Source organism: Thunnus maccoyii, chromosome 16 (genome assembly GCF_910596095.1).
Source record: "Thunnus maccoyii chromosome 16, fThuMac1.1, whole genome shotgun sequence".
Classification (NCBI taxonomy): domain Eukaryota; kingdom Metazoa; phylum Chordata; class Actinopteri; order Scombriformes; family Scombridae; genus Thunnus; species Thunnus maccoyii.
The window spans coordinates 25,617,579-25,638,182 of NC_056548.1; the positions used below are offsets into that span (position 1 = coordinate 25,617,579).

General features: G+C 38.2%; 2 protein-coding genes across 3 annotated transcripts in view; one reads left to right on the top strand and one right to left on the bottom strand.

Moving 5' to 3' along the window:
• The window catches only part of crybg1a (crystallin beta-gamma domain containing 1a), a 46,417-nt gene extending 32,626 nt beyond the window's left edge, over nucleotides 1-13,791 (bottom strand). For both annotated transcript variants that reach the window (XM_042388959.1, XM_042388958.1), the window contains exon 1: nucleotides 13,363-13,791. In XM_042388959.1, coding sequence (XP_042244893.1) covers nucleotides 13,363-13,694 — 332 coding nt within the window. In that variant the 5' untranslated portion in view covers nucleotides 13,695-13,791. The remainder of the gene's footprint in view (nucleotides 1-13,362) is intronic.
• A 2,339-nt stretch (nucleotides 13,792-16,130) lies between these two features.
• On the top strand, nucleotides 16,131-20,326 carry ccr6b (chemokine (C-C motif) receptor 6b). The gene is made up of 2 exons (XM_042388770.1): nucleotides 16,131-16,395; nucleotides 17,644-20,326. Exon 2 carries the CDS (start codon nucleotides 17,653-17,655, stop codon nucleotides 18,742-18,744), a length of 1,092 nt encoding a protein of 363 aa, XP_042244704.1. The 5' UTR covers nucleotides 16,131-16,395; nucleotides 17,644-17,652; the 3' UTR covers nucleotides 18,745-20,326.
• The last annotated feature ends 278 nt before the right edge of the window (nucleotides 20,327-20,604 follow it).

The window sequence follows — 20,604 nt, forward strand, 5'->3', positions numbered from 1 at the left end:
TTTGGAAGTGGAGGAGAAAACCCACATACACTCTAGCTTCCATTTTCTCTCTCGCTCTCTTTTCCCCATGGTCTATTTCAAACTTGCTTCCTCTTATTCTTATAATTAAAGGAGACAGTGTTATATCTGCTGATATAACACTGATACATGATAATACTCATGGTAAGTCAAATACTAGATACTAGTAGCAAGACCCCATAAAAGCTCATCAATGGGCTGTTGTAATGTCAGCTAAAAGTAGCCCTGTTCTAAACCTAACGCTATATTTATTGATGTTTTGGCAAATTGGCTTCATTAAAAGTATGCTGAATTAGCTATTAGCAGTTCCTGTGGCCATGAATGTACAGACAACTATCACTGGATCACTTCAATACAGAAAAAAACTTAAAAATGTGGAATTTTAAGGATAATTATATCCTCGGGAAGTGTAAGTCACACTGAATGATATCGATATGTGTTTCATGTGTTAAGATTTGACTGAGTTATGACTCTGAGAAGGATTACCACTTTTGACTCAAATTCACCTCACACACGTCCTCCTGAGGAGGCTTCAGGCTTTTTTATTATAGACATGTCCATGTCTATAATGGACCGTTTTTTCCCCAGCAGTAATGAGCCTCCATATGAAGTACTGTCAGGACTTTTAATGCAATAATGTGACATGTTGATGCCGAGCTTTTACATTTTTTGGACATGTTCAGAATGCATAAAATCATTTATACAGACTGTAAGATGATACCTTCTCACACATGAATAAAAATGCCAGATTTATTCTTGCTTTGAGCACATTTTTCAAAAATGCAAAGTGAAAAGAAGAGAAGTTTGGAGGAGAGAATTTCAGAACAGTAGGGCAGATAAAACTGCATGTCTTCCCAATGTGTGTGCTCAGTGTTGCAACAATGATGATGAACTACTATATGCCTAACATTCCTTTAACAATAAGAACTTTGTTTTACCATGGAAAAACATGTGTCAGCTCACAGCGCTTGCCTAATCCCGACTGGACTGTTAAAAACCACTCCTTTCACAGTCCCAGAGGTGTGTTTGTGTGAGAACTGTGACTCTGCATGAATGTGTGCTTGTGTGTAAAGTACACTGTATATTAGCTTCTGTGTTTGAAACCCACCAGTGAATGCATGGGCACACGATCAAAAGCAAGTATGTGTTTCAGGACCGAAGCCAGTTCATGTTTACTTTAGTTATACCTGCCTGTTTGCTGCTCCCTCACCTTGATTCTAACGGCTGTGTTTGAGGGCCTACTGCAACACAAAAGGGCAACAATGAGCGGCTTATAAATGCTGGAGTTAACACCTGGCCATTCAATGTGCAGTGCATGACCATAACACATCAAAATGTATTCAGGATACAAACACTGACTGACAATAAGAGAAACAGACATCCATGCAACACACATGCACACACAAGATAGCATTGTGGAAATACTCCCTTCTACAAAATAATGGCAAACTACTATTGATATTGTGCATGAATTGAATTCAGCTTACACAGCCAACAGAGTATAGGTTATATTGTAAGTAAATAACAAATCATCAAATCCAGATACACAACACACACACACACACACACACACACACACACACACACACACACACACACACACACACTAATAAACACTAACAGACAAGTCGGAGTATCTGAATGTCAACATTTTCTTTTCTTTTGTTGAAAATAATACCAATCCATCCCCAATTAAAAACTTCAACATTCTCCAATCAGTTTTAGATTTAAGGGCATAAATCATCCTTTATAGCATCATCAGCCCACTACCACATCTAGGCACAGCTGGTAAAATATCTTTACCCTCCACACAGTAGTAGCATATACTGTGCACAATATGCTTGTGAGAATCTGGCACAGCTTCACCAGTAGAGCTGGTGTTAGCTACTGTGTTTGGAGGTGTATTTCTGGTAGCTCCGGTAGCTGTTGGTGTGGTAGCTGTTATTTTAAAATAATCCACTGATGATTATTTAAATCCAACTGATTTAGGCCTGGTTCATCAAATACTGTAGCAACATGTGCATAATCGCATTTATAGTACATGCACGCAAAACACAGACAGCTTTGAGTTAATCAGGTTCAGGTAGGAAATCAGATGCATTTACACAGTATGTGCCATACTGGTCAAATAACTATCAAACCCCAGTAGTGTGTGGCCTCTGCACACAGCCAGACTCCTACACATTGGTTTAGCCCATTTAGATACAAAACAAAGCAGAGAGTGTTTAGATGATAATGTGAATCTCCACCTCGACAACACCCAACCTTGTTAAAAACATCCAAACTAGACAAAGTAAATAAAAAAATGAAACATTATTCTGAAGCTGTACAGCCAATTCATCTCCAAGTTTATCTAGAAACTGATTTTTGGTGGAAAGTTTAAGAGAAATAAGATTTTTTCCACCACACGCTTTTCTAGTTTCAGAGGACCAGAGACAGCCGTGTGGTGTGTTTATCTGATCAGCTGTGGGAAAGTTTCATGTTGTTAAATCAGTTAAGGAAGGATCCGTCAGCCATCTGTTGTGCAGCTTACTTAAAACTTATTCTTAATCGCTCACTAAACCACAACGAGCAAAGCTAAAATTGTGAGATGGTGTTGGTAGACTTACATGCAGTCTGATCAATAATCAGATAACTCTACCAAAGAATGACGTCAATATCAGCCTTCCATGGACTATTGTACACAGAGATAGAACAGACATCAAACTACAGTATCTGGCATCTTCATGCAGATAAAACCTTTCAGAAACCCAGCAAAGCTTATACTTGGCCAGGTAATCATGTTTTACCATCAGAAATCTGATGCCTGAAACAAGAAAACCTGCTTGGACCTTTACGTGGATGTTTCAAGAAAGTATAAATACCACTGGATCATTACATCTAATTCCCTGCAAATGTAAAAACGTTTTCAAGTATTGTCACATTTCCACACAACCTCCTCTGCTCATCACGTCGCCATCTCTGCACATTCCTCGGCTTCAACTATTTTCATTTTCACACATGAAGCCCGAGCAGAAAAATGTTGTTAATGCAAACAATGCAGACAGGTGGGGTGATGTGGGTGATTTATAACCTGACATGTTATTATCATCTGGCACATCAATTAACTGGCATTGATGGAGACTGTAAAGACTCAGACTGAGACAGAGCACATTTTTAAATTACTACATAAAACCAGTTTTATAAAACGAGTTTTTTAATTAACCCCTTCTGTGTAAAAATATATTTTTATATTGATTCCCCAAACTCCAGAAATAGACCTTTGATTTCCTGCATTTTCCAAATTGACTTTCAACCACAGACTTTGACCAGAAGGAGAGAGTTGTAATTTGTAGTGCTGTATTCAGCTGTGGGTTCAACATGTACAAGATGAGCAATCACACTGGCAAAACTACAAGCAAGAGCTGCAGTTTTTCCTTGTTGAAAAAACGGAAATTGTGCTTTAGAGAAAATGTCTTCCTGTTGTATCGCGCTCAGGTCTACTGAGGATGCTTTTGGGTATTTTTCTCTTTAATTGATAATATGTAGTTGGGAAGCAGACAGGAAATGTGGGGTGAGAGAGGGCTATGACATGCAACAAAGGTCCCTGGCTGGACTCAGACTGGGGACTTTGCAGTTTACATGGTACATGTCTTTGCCCCTAAGCCACCATGACACCACTACTGACACTACTATCGATGGAGAAAGAGGTATCACTGCATCTTACAATAGATTCCTCAGTGTATGTTTGCTGAGCAGTTGGAGCAAAATGTTTGCAGCTTTAGTGCTGTTGGTGTTTATGACATTGGATATATGACAATCACAGAAATGCATGTTACATCGCTGATACCTATTTTTTACAGTATGTAACTTGTTTGGCTGTGGAATTCCTCTTTTCGGCTCCCTAAAAAAATGGTCAACCTGATGGTGGCATTACATAAAAAGTCAGGTGCAGGGCTGCAACTAATGATTATTTTCATCATCGATTAATCAGTTGATTATTTTCTTGATTAATTGATTAGTCTAAAAGATGTAAAAGATCTAAAAGATGAAAGAAAAAGGTGAAAAATGTCCACCACTGTTTCCCAGAGGCCATGACTGTGACCTAAAATGTCTTGTTTTGTCTGACCAACAATCCACAGCCTAAAGGTATTCAGTTTACTATCATAGAGGAATAAAGGAAAAAAAAGACTCAAAACGATGAATCGACTGTCAAAATAGTTGGTGATGAATTTTCTGTCAATCAACTCGCTGTTTAGTCGACTAGTAGTTGTAGCTCTACTCAGGTGACCAAAGTTTTTGGGATTTATTTCCTGGGGACCTTAAATGTCTCTACAAAGTTTCATGTCAATCTATTCCCTATTTGATAGGATATTTCACTCTGGACCAAAGTGGTGGACAGACATTGTCATCCCTAGATTAAGGCTAAAAAATACTGTAACCAAGGCCTAAAGAGTCAATATAATCCCCGGGTCTTCTTCCTTTTGCAATTCAGTCAGTAACAGGTAAGTTTTAAGCGCCTTTACACCTCCTTCTCATTTAGCTATAGATAGATCTGTCAACTATAATCAATTAGATGGAAGAAGATGTATAATGACCAAGGATCTTAGTGAACTGCACCTGTCAATCACTAAGCAGGGTGGCACCAGAGCAGACAACATGTGATTCATTAAACCAGAGTTAGATAATGAGAATATCATGAGACTGAACAGCGTAATATGGACTTGACACATGCAGGCGATTGATAGATGCAGGATGAAAAAAAAGACATATTTTAACTTACAACCCAGTTTCTGTAGAGAGAACGACTACTTCTCAACCCACAAACCTGTTTCTCATCCTTCTCAACAGTTAAAACATAAAACACCACATTTCATAACCTGCTCCCTGGAGCGATATCCGTCACATGTGATGGAATTTATTTGTTTTCCCTCTGAATCCTCACTATAGCAAACGTCTATTCTACCACGCCTACACACCCTCCTTCCTCCCAGTCCCTCTACAATATCTGTGCAGGTCAAAACAAACAAACAGTTAGCATCCAACTGACCAATATTCAATACTATAACAGATGTAAGCATCTGTAACAGAGCCACTGGTACAGAATAGGTGGTTTGATGGTGGTACCTGTTTAAGGCCCCTAAAGATTTGGCGGCGATGTTCAAAAAGTTACAGTAAACAGCAGCGGTAGTGAATCAATCTGCAGTGAGTCATTACTTATTATCTGATCTGCTACAAAGTGCTACCAGGCAAACGCTATGCTGGGTAAGTGCATTCCTGCAGAGAGACTCTTAATAAGAGAGAGAAGAAAACAGGTAGGAGTATGAACTCAAGCACAACTGAAGGTAGATCTGTTGAGACGTGAAGAACAGCAAATGACTAAGCATATTTTGCTCAAGATATGTTTTGCCAGCCACTTGACCTCCGAGTTATCTAGACTTCACTGTTATAACAGCTTTTTTCTATTATTGAATGGTTTCACATACTTATTTGGTTTGTTAATCATAATAATAATAAGTTTCAAAAAACTTTGCAAAAGAAAAAAAAAAACTGGATCAACCCTGATCATCCTCCCTTTCTGTCTCTCTGTGCCACACATCATGCTTCTCAGCAATATGCAAAGAAGGATGCACAATACAATACAAATTCTTTGATGTGCTGCTTCCTGTCAAACGTAAAAGATAATTCTGCAACTGTTGGTGAAAGATAAAGTAACAATCGACAAAACGGTAGGTAGTGCACATTTCTACTATGAAGGTGTTAGTTGCGTGAGTTCACAATGCTTGTTTGATCTGCACATAATATATTGACCTGTCAGTGGAAAATGCATCACAATTGATCACTTTAATTACTTATCAACCTCTTCTTTTGTTATTGTAGATTGCTACTAGTATGGCATAAATGCTTCCTTTTAAGTGTAATTGACTTCTCCATTCCATTGTTTTTTAACTTCCTGATTGTTGTACCGGGACGGCAGGAGATTTTTAAGACACACATGTTTCAGTTAAAGTAGTTCAATTTAAATGACATCTATGATACTGACAGCTTCACATCAGTTTAACAGAGATTGTTTTAAAAAGTAGGAATATCACTGTTGTAGCAATAGCTGATACTGGTATTATTTTTCCATTTCAACAGTTATGTGTGTTAAGTAACTGCTGTATCAAAACTGGAAAAGCTTCTTAATCAACAATATTTCAGATACTGTAGCAGTGCCAGAGCCAGGTGACATGGCTGAAATCACTACCATGATATTAATGAGGTTATAAATATATCACAATATAGAAAATGTTTGAACAATACAGTGAATAATCTGTGTTTTACTGTTATGTGGTGCAGCAGACGAGCCTCTTCTCACAAAGCTGCTATGATCAATATTTTTCTAATAACAATAGATCACATGACTACTTGTATGTGAAAGGGGTCACACAGGCCCCGTTTACACCTGGTATTAACATGTGATCTGGATCTGGATACATTATCTGGATAATGTCATCCGATCAATGGGTCTTTGCATTTAAACCTGATATTAAAATATGTTCTCATTTACTCAACTGTGTCTGCATTGTGATTGGATCTCAATATACAAATTAGCTGGGTGGAGCTGGTGGACTTATCAATAAACATGTTGTGTCCCAGGTCAAGGAAACCTCTGCCAACATGTGTTTTTCTTTATCCAGACACAGATTGCATTTTAATGCCAGGTGTAAATGGGGTATCATAGTGACAAACCCACAGCGTTATCCCCCAACTCTGCAGCTACCAACACTCAACAGAATGTCTCAGCATCTTTAAGCTCCTTGTTTTGGTTTTCCGGCCTTAAGCTTTACTGTTTTGGTTCTCTCTCTCGGCTCTTATCAGCATAATTCTCAGCCGCAGAAGGCAGCAGTTTAAGCAATAACAGGATATGATCATATAATTAGGTTAAGGTATCACTGAAAGTCAATATATAATAATATTGAATTATTAGCATGAGCTAGTACTGCTTTAAAGCGAGCATATATAACTTTTGCTGAACAGTGGCCACAAAGGACAATGGGATCATTTTAGATGTTTAAACATAATGTACCAGCAGCACAATTAGAGAAGAGTCGTAAAGTCAGCTACAGAGCTATATCTATGCATTAGCTAACATTAAGGGAGCATATACACTATATCAAACATGGCATTTCAAAAGAGCCATTGTTAACAGCCAGAGACAAGGGTGTGTTTTATTGTTTATGAATTGTATGGGGAAGAATGTGTTATTTCTTATTTTAAGAGATGAATTATATGTATTTGATTAAATCTGCACCGTATGCAACGTTTCAAGACTGGTACACTTTTAAAACACACAATTTATGGAGTATGGGACAAATACTGTACTTACATTCTCCAAAAGCCAATCTGAAGAAGATCAATCTGAACACTTAAACACAAAATGGAAGTATGAACATACAGAATGTTGATAGTAGACCGTACTACCTTAGTGAGCCCTTTCCAGTACATTGACTTGAATATGTAAATGGAAATCATCACTATATTTGGAACTGTCACTGTTTGTCTGAAAACAGCAGTGGTGCAGTGTCTCCTCCGATGGAAACCTGCCTCGTCCTTGTTTGCATGTGAATGAGGAGGTGTGAACAGATGTGCATTTATAGCACTGAGACACAGCTCAGGTCACTCAGCTCACAGCTTCTCTGTCCATGTTATGCACACAAACACTTTCACTTTCAAAGACAGTATAAGCCTCAAAATCCAGCTGCACCTGTCTGGGGGATTCGTGACTGATGTTTGTAGGTTTAGTTTCTTAGCAAACCCACTCAACAGCCCAGCACTGAATCTTTTGTCAGCTCTATCAATGCTACTTTGACATATTTGGTACTGATGTGTATCCATGTTTAAATTGTATGATTTTAAATTGTATGAGAAAAAACTTCAGTGATCAAAATTAATCAAGACAAAGGTCTTGTCATGCTGCTTGTTTTGTAGGCAACATTTAATATTTGAGAACTTTGGCTTCTTTTATTACATGAAAAGAACAAATTATTCCTCAAGGTTATGTATCAAAAAAGTATTGTTTTAGTATTGGTACCAGAAATCCAGAAATCTCTATCACATAGAGAGCTGAAGTCCTGACGTCACGTCCAGTTAGCCTCTGTTCCACTAGCTTCTGTAACTATTGCAACGCTGTCATTCAGGACTTCTTTCATCTGTCTTTCTGAAAAAATGAAATGTGTTTCTGGAGTTTACTTATATTCTAAGATAAATTGGCATGCACTACAGATATCTGAACTAGCTGCTTGAATCACATGACTCGTCACTTCCGTCGAGCCGGGGACCTTTCACACTACAGGAAAAGGTTTTCATTAAAGGCGGCTTAAAACAGAAACAGTGACAGAACAATACAGAACAATATTAGATTTTTTTGAAGGTACCACCCTTATCTTGACATATGGAGTGAACCACACAACATACTGTTTAGGTTATGTCCCAAGTATAGATCTTTTAAGTAATTAGCATTATTACATCAATGGGACTTTGAATGAGGTTTTCTTACTTCTTTAACAGAACGCAAAAGTTACCCAGCCCCGACAATCGACAGCAAGGAAACTCTCCATGAACATTTTACACAGTGTGAAGTTTCCTTTTCCTGGATATTTTAGTATATAAATCACATCATCATAGACATATGATATATATATAAAGTCTGTTAGGCATCAAAAGGATTTTAACAGAAATGAATTAAGTCTAACTGGGCTAGTACACACAAGTATTGTACCACATGAATTTGAGTCATGATCAACACATTCATAATTCATCTTCAAGTCTTGCATTAAGCGAGATTTACTTCTTAATGCCTGCATTGCTGTGCGACTGCAGGTGGGGGGTGGGGGGTTGGGGGAGGAGGGGTGTTTCAACATCCACACCCCCCCCTTAGGGACTGTCTAGAAGCTGCAAGGGAAGGAATCCACAGCCTCTGTTGAAGGGTGTGACATGTTTATCTTGTCTGCCAGATTAAATTATTTTGGAACACTGCATCAGCGTCACCTTAGTTTTGGGTTAAAGCTGACAAGTGAAATGGATAGCTTATTACACACACCCCCCAGACCTTTTTTAATACAGTTGCAGTCATGCTGAAGAAAAGGCCCAAGTATGTATCCTCACACCTAAACACTTAAACAAGCAGTCTACAAAAACAAACTCTGAGCCTTTTCCAGTCCTTCAGTATTATCAGTATGTTTGAACAGGCTGTTCTTTCCCTGCTCCCTCAGTACTTGAAGCTTTTCAAGTGCTATACTGGTCAAATTCCAGCAAGTCACAGCCCTGGAAATTAAAAAGCACTGTGACATAATTCACCTCTGTCATTTTGACAAGACATGCCTCAAACTAAAATGATCTCATTCTCTTACAAAACAGTCTTTTCACTGATAAGCTATACAGTGTTGTATCTGTTTCTACACCATGGGTAGGGATGAGCAGTATATCGACCTTTTACGTTATATATATATTTTAAAAGGAGATATAGGATGAGACCATACTGTTTTTATCGATATAGTTTGATGTTGTGTCAAAATATATAACTGGTTTCTTCTGTAAAGCCATGCCAGTGTTTGCATATCTCCTCTCTTGCACTCTCTGCACAACCCCACCCCCACTCTCCCTCTGCACGCAAACCCGGCCCCACTCACTCACAAGTCCTACAACATGGAGGGAAACAAAGCACCAGTCCACACTGCTGAAGACGATCTGGTTTGTAAAAGAAAAACAAAACAAAAAAAAGGGTTCAATTATTTGGAGATGATTCAAATTTAAAAGATCAGATGAGCAGTCATCTGTAGAGAATGCACTTCAAGTCTCATTCTCAGAGATAGGCCTATTTTATTTAATATAGGCTGTTTTATCATTTTTCTTTTCCATGTTGATATACAGCATTGTGCAGCTGTATATTTTCAAACAGGGAAGAAAACGGTCTTTGCATTTTATTTTGATCGCAGTATGTTTTAATAAAAAGTGCTTGTGATATCTCACATGTGGTTTTGACTTACAACTGAACATCTAGCCCATTTCGTAGAAAATATATTCAGCCTAAAAATGCTGAGATATGATTTTTGGTCCATATCGCCCAGCCCTAACCTTACCTATAGAATATAGAGCCTTTGCCTGAATGGCCCAGGTGTGTATATTTGCTCAATCGTGAATAAACTGACTCGGCAGGTCATGAATACCAGGTTAAAAACATGTGACTTTACATCTGCAGTGACTGGGGTGAGGGAAGTGTTTGAAACTTTGAATGAATTTTTGAATAATACTGTAGGTGAAAACAACAACAGAGAGTTTGAGTTGAGTTTTTGTTACTGCAACGCTGATATGGTTGTCAATGAGCACCATAGGTTAAAGATGTGGAAAGACTGGTGTATCAGTTACACAATAGCACACTGGTGGTTGCCACATGTTTCTGCATGAGATCATTGAAGTCCTTTATCTTCCTTAACCATTAAGGTGACAGTAGAACTGAAAACTGTCAAAGTTAATTACTTAGTCACTGCAGGATGATAGTTTGTAGCCCTTTAACTAGCAAAACAGTGCTTGATGCAGAGCTGCTATCCAAAGACTGAAAATACCTCTTCAGTGTAGACAACACGGTCGATCAGTTGTTCGATCCACCACTTTGGTCCACGCTGAAATATCTCAACAACTACTGAATGAGTTAACATGAAATTTAGTACTCACATTCAACCGATGAATTGAAATTACTTTGATCATCCTACGACTTTTCATCTAGAGCTGTCAGGTAAAATTTTCACTCTTGTCTTGTTACACGTTTTGGATGATAAAGAAGTTCTGTGGCTTAGAAAAGTGAGTCATGTCTGACTTTGGCTACACAAGGAGTGGATGATTGAAATAAAATGCACTATCATGGTATATGTCATTTTAAATTGCAATAACAACATGTATCATGACATTGTACATTTTCTTAAAAAATGTATTACAAATCTGATCAGGTAGAAAATAACCAGACATGAATGTGTGTTTTTGGCTAATCCAGTAAATTAAATACCTGAAGAATCAAAGCACTTCACCTCACACATGCAAAAACTATGCAAAAATCCAATATCACCATAAAGCAGTGCTGCTCATTGATTTGCTTGGACAATGACTTAATGACTTAGTTTAAATATCCCATTCAGATATATTTTAAGATATATAAAAATACTCTGCTTTGAATAATATTTTCTGTCTAATGTGATGTTTCAAACTAGTTGTGATGTCACAAATCATGCTCGTACCTGCACATCTGGAACTGAGATTCATGTTGAGACTTTGAGAAACTTTCTCCTTTGACAGGTGAATAAACAGTCCTCTAGTCATTCTGCACCGTGAAGCTCAAACATCCCAGTAATGCAACAATAAGCAAAACACATTTTTGACTGGAGGGGGACTTTAAATGGGGTAAACACTTTAAAATTCCTGCTGAACTGTGGAAATGCACAGAGGTGACCAGAAACACAACTACAACGGGACGATAATGTTGCTGGATGCATAAGCACGCAACATGCTTCCTAACACCTTAGCCATAACAACATAAAGAGATGATAATATGTCAGGGTTCCTCCGCCCCTAGTATCCATACCTACCACAGTATTACATTTCATTACTCCAAATGTAAAGAAAATGCTTTTGTCCTTCATCACTTCCATTGTAAGTGCATTATGAAGGAATCTTCTAATGATCAGTATGAACAGGAGGAATGATTACAGCAACAAAAACCTGTTCAATGTTCATTTGGACACCTGACTGTTGTTTTAAGACAGACCTGAGAAACTGTGAACCCGTCCTTTAACTGACAAGTTCACCAGCGAACAAGAATCACTGACTTGATGCTCTCTCATATCAAGCGACAATACCACACCCAATCACGCTGAGTGAGAAAGACACAACCATACCAATCATACAATTAATTGTGCTGCCCTACTGCACATCATATGACTTAAGGGTTTGTTATGTTCCCAAGTCAATAAACAAGCACCATTCACCTCTCACACCTGTGTGCACAGTGTCATGTGCGCATGTGTCACTGGCTTCCCAGCTCTGTCTGCTGCTCTATTAGACATATTTACTCAGATCCAGACCTGTTCAGATACAATATCAATTTGATCGCGCTACATGTGTTTGGACAGAACAGGGAAATGTTTAATACCCCCACGGCAGGTTTTTTTGTTTGAGCATCAAATGTTATACAATGCTTGCCTTCCGCATATCACAGCATCTATCAGTGTGGGTTGACCTGTTGACAACGGTGACAGTACAACCTGAGTCACAGGAAATAGATGCCAACAAATAGGTTTTGGACATGGAACAATGTGGATCTAAATACATGCTTGAAGAGAAGTTAAAGAGAGAACTGGAAGTATCTGGAATAAATAAAGCACTGGAAAATTCTCTGTCATTATTATAACCGCTTGAGGTTAACCCATTTCTTTTTGAATCTTAAGTTTATCCAGGGAAGAGTGACTCAGCATGGGTATTTACTGCTTCACATTCACACAGATCCAGGGGTCCCACCACAGAGCTGCCCAATGCAAGCACAGTCTTGCACTGTTGACCAGTGTGTGAGATTGAAGGGGTGAGGGGTCAAGTGCCTGACCTGAGGGCACCTAAGGACGGAGAATGGAGTCAGTCTGCGTTTCACGTTCACTTTCCACATCTTCCCTCACAGAGAAGATACAGTGGGAAACATAGGAGACAATAACCTCTCCCGTTCTGCGTGGCAGCTGCACTCCCTCCACTCTGTGTCTGTTTAACTCTCTACAATTTTCAAAGTCGAGTGATGCATGACTAAACGAGCTCAGCCACAGCTCAATGCCACAGTGGTTAGTTTTTCAAAAAGAGCCAGAGGGGAAAACAGTCGCTCTGTGAGATGCTTCTACTCACACACTTCACTGCTTCCTTCATTTCTGTCAGCATGTAAAAATGTGTTGAACTGGTTTCTACAGTGGGGTCTAGAGCCTGCCAGAGGCCCCCTAAGGGAGTTTCCATGGGCTCCATAAGCTTCACTGTGAAGTCACTTGCATTAACATATGAGAAATGTATGATTTTGTTTTGTTTTTTTGCACTGGTGTCACCCAGCCTGCAGAGTGAATTATTACATAGATTACATTTCATAACAACAATATTTTCTTTATTTGTGGTGGTTTATTTATCTACAGCATCTGCATGGCATTAAAGCAGTGGTCATGAAATACATCATAATAAAAGTTTATAATTACTTAATTATTAAGTTCATGGCTAATTATGTTCCAAGAAGTGTCTTAACTCGTAGAACAGCCTGAAGGGCTTCAAAAAGTCTAATAAGGAAAATGAATGAACTTGTTTTTATCTTACAGCTGGCTGCTGAAGCTGTCCAGTTCATCAGTCTCAGGGAAGAAGACATCACCTCCTCCTCCTCCTCCTCCTCCTCCTTCCTCTTTGCGTTTAGATTTCTTCCGTTTCAGCCTGAACGGCAACAGCCGCCTTCCCTTCTTTTCTTTCGGGGAAATGGGTGAAACATCAGCGGGCAGTGTGGCGTTGTCTCCCGGGCTGATGGGACCGGGGCTCGCAGGTAAAGTCGCTGCTCCATCTTTGTGGGAGCCCCCTCGCTTCAGCTCCTTGTTCTCTTTATCCGGTGACTTTATCTTAAACAGTTTCTTTACTTTCAGCGTGCTGGACTTGCTCATGATGTCTGGAAGTGCGAGCACGACTATCAGACCATGTGGAGAGCTGTCCTACTTATAGCCGCTGATTCACACAGCGGGACAACCTGCAGAGCGGGTTGTTGCGTCCACACCCGGTGTGTGGTGCACCGGTCCCACCACAGGTACAGGTGCAGCTTCCGACCAACACTTTCAAAATTAAATCCATGTATTTTATCGATTGATTTTATGTTATTTATTCATTCATTTGTTGATTTATTCCTTATTCTTTTTTTTTAGACAAAATAAAATTGCATTATACATATTGCTCTTGGAATTGTATCATTTGATTCACTCAGTGACTGTTTAAATTATATTTTCTGTTTTTATTTATTTATTTATTTATTTATTTGCCAACATTAAGATCTGAATGCTGTTTCAAAGTTTTCCCCACAGAAATTAAAACTGAAGAATGTCAGTGAAAATAATATTTTGGAGAAACCCTTCATTTGAGTAAGTATTTATTTTATATAAAGAAAAAAAAAGTAAAGTAAAATGAAAATAGTGAAAAAAATACCAGCATATATCCCCAGAGTCCAAGGTGATATATACAAATATGTTGTTTGATCTGACCAACAGTCCAAACTCCCAAAGATATCCAGTTCACTATCATATAAAGATAAGCCAGTATTTTTATTTTTATGCTTAAAAATTACTGAAACGATTAATTGATTGTCAAAATATTAGGAAATGAATTTTCTGTTGATGCATCAATTAATTGATTAATAGTTTCAGCTGTAGTATAGTATTGCTAAAATTCCCAGGACATGCCCTCAGTGCCCTCCATGATAGCCATGACCCTGCCATATTTTTCTATATTTATGTAATCCAATTATTCAATCTGAACAATGCACCAGAGGTGATGACTCCTCCATCATGAAACTTTTAACACTGAATGGCTACTGTTCTATAAACACGCAGTTAAACATGTTTCACTATGTCTTCTAGTTGGAATTACTAATTTGACTATTTTTGGGTCCACTGATGGTCCAGGACCCTGCAGCATCTGCTCCAGCTGTTCTGTGTGTGACAACAACAATGTAAGCCATGTTACCTGGGCAATTTATTGAGCATGTATGTTGACAGACTTGATTTCTATACATTTCTTTACAGTAGTCAGTTGTACATTATAGAGATGAGTTGTTATTCTCCACTGAAATGCTTTTATTTTGAAGGCTAACATCTTACTCTCAGCGTCTTGCTAGTCTCAGCTCACAGACTCCTGAATCTCTCAACACATCCTTCCCAATTTAGTCCCACCTTCTTGTAAACCGTTTTCCCTTTAATTTAGTCTCACCTTCTTGCAAAAACCTTCATTTGCCCTTCAATTACCTCTTTACACTCTGTGAAATTATAATGCTTTCTTTTTGTATGTGTGTAGGTGTGTATGCATGTGTTTGTTTGTCTCTATAGTTACTGTGAGAGAACTGGAGCAATAAAAGCTGCCCTACACTGCATTCAGAGGTGTCACTTGTTGACAGTTATGATAATTAGGATTTCATTTTCAACATAAAGTTCCTTCTCTATGACATAAAGCTTCTGTGCACTTTAAACAGAAAAAAACTTCTCCCACAGAAACACTTGAACTCAGTTTGCAATTAGTCCCTGTGGTGTAGGTTATGTACATTGACAGTATACCACATGAAGCCTATATCATTAAACTTGATGTGACGCACAAAATATGGATGGTTACATACACAGTATAAAAGAGATGATTTTACCCTCCACTAAATCACTGCCAATAGTCAAAGTCAATCTAGCATCCTGTCAGCAACTACTGTAGGTAAATGTTAAATACGGCATTATGATGCATTTTTTCCAAAGTTTCTTCAGTCTGAAAGGCCACTTATTTTCTACTATCCACTGACATAACAGCTCCCTCTGCTGGTCATCTTGGGAAAAGCAGCTGAACCCCGGATTATTGTGCAGGTTACATAGTAGCAAATATTTACTGATTTTTGTCTCGTGTGTGTGTATCTATATATCTATCTATCTATATCTATATCTATATCTATATCTATCTCTCTCTCTCATATAGTAGGTTTTTTAGTGACAAGTTAAAGGTTCAGTAGGTTATCGGTGTTGATAATGGAGCAAATGCTTAAAGCCTACAAATATGAATCATAAAGAAAAACACAAAAAGAAAAGAGTAGAGGGAATAAAGATGTATAGGATTTTTATAATTAAATTAAAACAGAAAATGAAGGGAAGAACAATCAAAGAGGACAATTTTTTAAACTGACTAGGATAACTGTTGAAATTGTGCTTGGTAAGACGTCAGAAACCTACAAATATGCATTGAGCGCACAGTGGGAATGTCCCTGTGATGAATTTGTGATACAAATTCTTGTGTAGGTAAACAGCAGGCCCATCAGATAAAGAGGATCTCTAAAAAAAAAATAGGTGGGCAGCAGACACAGTTGAGTTTGAGATCAAAAGCAGGAAGATCAGTTAAGCATTGTATTCACACAGTGGCAGAGCCTGTAAGAGTTTAGCTTTATCTTCTTCTTCCATTTAGATTCTTTTGAAGTGTACAGTATTTGTGATTTAAACCTCCCACCCGGATCTTTAACCTCATAAAAGGCTGTGATACAGGGATTTTATTTTCTACTTTCCACTGACTTGGCATCAAACATCAGATTCACAGGATAAAGAACTTAGCTGAGTGAGAATCAACGTTCTGAAGGTAAATATAAACCCTTAACTTTTCAATTTTTTTCAGTCTGGTTATCGCAAAATGTATTTTGATGACTCTTTGTGCATTATTGATTTGGTAGCATCTAAATGTGGTAATTAAACTTTAATATTTCTTTAACACAGTGCATGTGCAGATTTAAAGCTTGAAATGGATTTTGAAGCGTTGAAGCTTTAAATGGCTTCACAGATAACACATTAAAATCAGACAGACGGAACACTTTTACAGAACATACAGTACTGTAAAAAACGGAAATAATTATTGCAGCGCTTTTGAAGTTCTCAAAATGTATTTCTATGTAAAAGGCAGAGTCTGCCCTGTCCCTTTCCCGTTTCATCAAAGTATCTTCCCCAACAGATATGTGCAAAATCTACTACCTTCCTCATTGGCTACTGCACTGTACTATATATAATCTTTCTAAACTGATATGTGAGAAGTGAAAGAGCTGAAACAAGAGATATAATACCACTATCTGTTCTTTATCTTATGGTTTTGAAGAAGAAAGTTGACATGTACTATATACATATATATATATGTTTCTCATACTATTTCCATAAATGATAAATCATGTGTTTATTAAAGTGCTGTAAATTTGGTGTCATGCAGAGAAAAGAAGTGAAAGTAGTGAAATTAGTCACTTTTATGATTCTCACGCTCAGTTTTTCATTGTCATCGGGTTTCCTGGTGTCTCTACGGACCTTGATACAGCTTAGTTACCTTTCTACACACTTCTTGGTTCTCAGTTAACATTTAAGATCCGCGCTGATAGGATCATATCTGCGTCTAAAGTCGAACAAGCGCAGAGTGCAACCACCTGCAGCCTACCTCTTTGTGCATTCACTTACTTTCTAATGAGGCAGAAATGGGGTCATTTACAACCAGAGGAAGAGCTGAAGTAGAACACCGCATTTTGTCCTGTAAACAGACAGAATGCTGTGATGTGAGTTTTAACCAGTCCACGCAGTGTGCAGCTGTTGCTATTTGTGGAATTCATTGTACCCACTGGGTGGTTGTTTTGTCAGAAATGTATGATACTTTCCATCTAAGAGTTTCCTTAATGGTAAACAATGATAAACTTAGTACTGATTTGTTATAGAATAAAGACATCATTTATTAACCATCAGTTACAATTCATAAACCCTTTATAATGTGAGACTTATTGAATGTGGCAACTGTTAATCTAATTTTTCCATGCAAATATCTGCTCTTTGGTCTTAAGGGTTGTCTTTTCTTATCCAGATTTTAAAAATGGCTTCGGTGACTCCAGGATATGAGTTCAGCACAGAAGATTATGATTACCTAGATGAAGGGCTATGCAACCTTGACCCTAATCCTGCAGAGGTCATCACCCAAACCTACATCCACTCTGTCATCTGTGCCTTTGGCCTGATGGGCAATGCCCTTGTAATCGTCACTTACCTATTCTACAAGAGAACAAAGACGATGACGGATGTCTATCTCTTCAATGTGGCGCTGGCAGACCTGATCTTTGTGGTAGCCCTGCCATTTATCATATACAACGAGCAGCACAGTTGGTTAATGGGCTCCGTGGCTTGCAAGATGCTGAGGTCTGCCTACAGTGTTAACCTCTACAGTGGCATGCTCCTGCTCGCGTGCATCAGTGGCGACCGTTACATTGCTATAGTTCAGGCAAGGCGCTCCTTTGGGGCTCGCTCACGAACCCTGATCTACAGCCGCCTCATCTGTTCCACTGTCTGGGTGTTTGCGGGGGCTCTGACTCTGCCTACACTCATCTACACTGAACGCTTTGAAGAGCAAAATCTGGGAGTTGAGACCGTGACTGTGATGTGTCAGCTGTCTTTCAGCAAGAATGAGACAGCAAAGCTAATGAAAGTGATGGTCCCCAGCCTTCAGATGGCTATTGGCTTTCTGCTACCTCTCGTGATAATGATGTTCTGCTACTCAAGTATTGTGTGCACCTTACTAAGAACACAGAGCAGCCAGAGGCATAAGGCTGTTCGCGTGGTTTTGGCAGTTGTTGTGGTCTTTATCATTTGTCATCTACCCTACAACGTGACTCTGCTGAACCACACTCTTTCTCTTTTCAAAGAGAGGAGCTGTGAGGCTGAAAGGATTAAACTGCAAGTTCTGGCTATTTCAAGGAGTGTAGCCTACCTCCACTGCTGTCTCAATCCCATCCTCTACGCCTTCATAGGGGTGAAGTTTAGGAACCACTTCCGCCAGATAATAGTGGACCTGTGGTGCTTTAGCAAAAGGTACATCCACTCTTCTCGCACATCACGTGCTACATCAGATTTCTGCATCTCAGGCTTAAAGTCTTCAGACGGCTCTAACAACATGTCATCATTCAGCGCATGATGCTTTAGTACCTTACCTTACTGAAGATGAATGTGAGTAGAGATCATCTGAAATATGTTGTATCTGAGGAAACATTATCGAGTTAACTTTACTGAGATACAATATCGTAAAATCTATTTTTCTCATACTATTGCAAAGGGCAAGTAAAAAAAACCCCATTACAATATAAAATAAATGCCACTTTCTAGCTTGCTGCCTATGAATGTATGAATTTCTATGATTTAACACAGAACAACACCAATAGACATGATTAAAAGTAAAACTGAGCAGCAGAGGCTGAGATATCTTGACTTAAACTCCATAAATGCTGGATCCTGCATCTACTCTAATGCAACCAATTGCATATTTTTGTTAGACCCTCCCTACCTGGTAAACACCCACATCTTTCAATCTTCATGCTTTCTGAGTCAATCTTGATGACCTCAGCTTAGGCTTGCTAAGATCAGCAGAACACATTTTATAGGAATGATGTTTATGTGTCAGAGGAAATCAGTGGAGTTCCCCCTTTAAAGAAGCGGAAAAAATGCAGTTACTTGACAAACTACTCAGTTACTGTAAACTGTACAGGCCGTATAATATTATATAGTCCAATAGACTTTTTTCACAGCAGACATTTCGACTTGGCATAACTAGAAAAGAACTGGTGTAACTAATAATATCAATCATCTGCTCATTTAAAGGTAAAAATCTTGTTATGACTCAAAGTCGCATCTTATGTCATTGTCCCCATTTAGCATTGGTTACTTAACACAAAATTAGCTGTGCAAAGATGGACTTAAAGCCCTGTTATGTTAGTAAGAGCAAATATGAAAGAGGGCAAACAATTGTAGAAGTCTTATTTAATATAGTGAGATATGGTGCCTTTTTTTTTAAATTTTATATATTAATGGCTCATAGACTCAAGCAAATCCACATGTCCACTCTGCTGATGTCAGAATTCACCTCTTAAATTTGAACAAATTATCCTCTGTAAATACAGATATTTAATGATATATTATATAATGATATATTACCAAAAGCTTTCAAAGCAGGTTACAAATTTTATTTACAGAAGTCTTGTTTTCGTTGGTTGAGAAAGAGAAAAAAGAAATTCTATCCTTGCTCTTGTGTATACTCCTCCATCAGATGCCACTGAGTCAGTGCACCACTCTGCTTCAGACTATATTGGGCAAAAAACCAACATGTCTGTGCATTCTTGTTGATACACGGCACCATAAACTATTAAAAAAGATCACAATGATTGGTTGACTTGGATCCAAACTCAGTAGGACTGGTTTTGTTCCTTTGCTTCTACCGAAACAATTATAACTGGTATAAATGATGTATGATTGTAACATATTTTCATTCTTGTACTTTACTTGTACTAATGTCTCCATAAGTTGGCTCATCTTATTTTACAGTATATGAATATGATGAAAATATATATGAAGCTTAAGTGATTCATACTTATAATCTCACTGGACTGTTACAGTCATCTCCATATTTTTTTCCACTATGTACATATTCTTGTATCATTTACAGTGCTTTTATATGTTTTGCATTTTGTTAATCTGATTCCTCCATTATGATTGATTGTCCTGAATAAAACTGTGTCTGAAATTGTGTATTTTCTTTCACATATGTGGCCTTGGTGCAACTGAGCCATTGTTAGTTCAATGAAAGGGCTGGGAAATTTGAGTTCTGTCTAAAAAGCATTTATAATAGCGATATGACCTAATATTTACAAGGTAATTATTACATAATAATGCTGGAAAAATATGCTTTGTAACATTAAATAACCAGTTAACATTAACACTCAGCCAATATGCATGAAACTGTAATATTTGGACTAGATAGTAAAATAAGTAACTTATATTCACC

Coding starts and splice junctions, on each gene's coding strand:
- ccr6b (XM_042388770.1), top strand. CDS start 17,653: ATGGCTTCGGTGACTCCAGGATATGAGTTCAGCACAGAAGATTATGAT.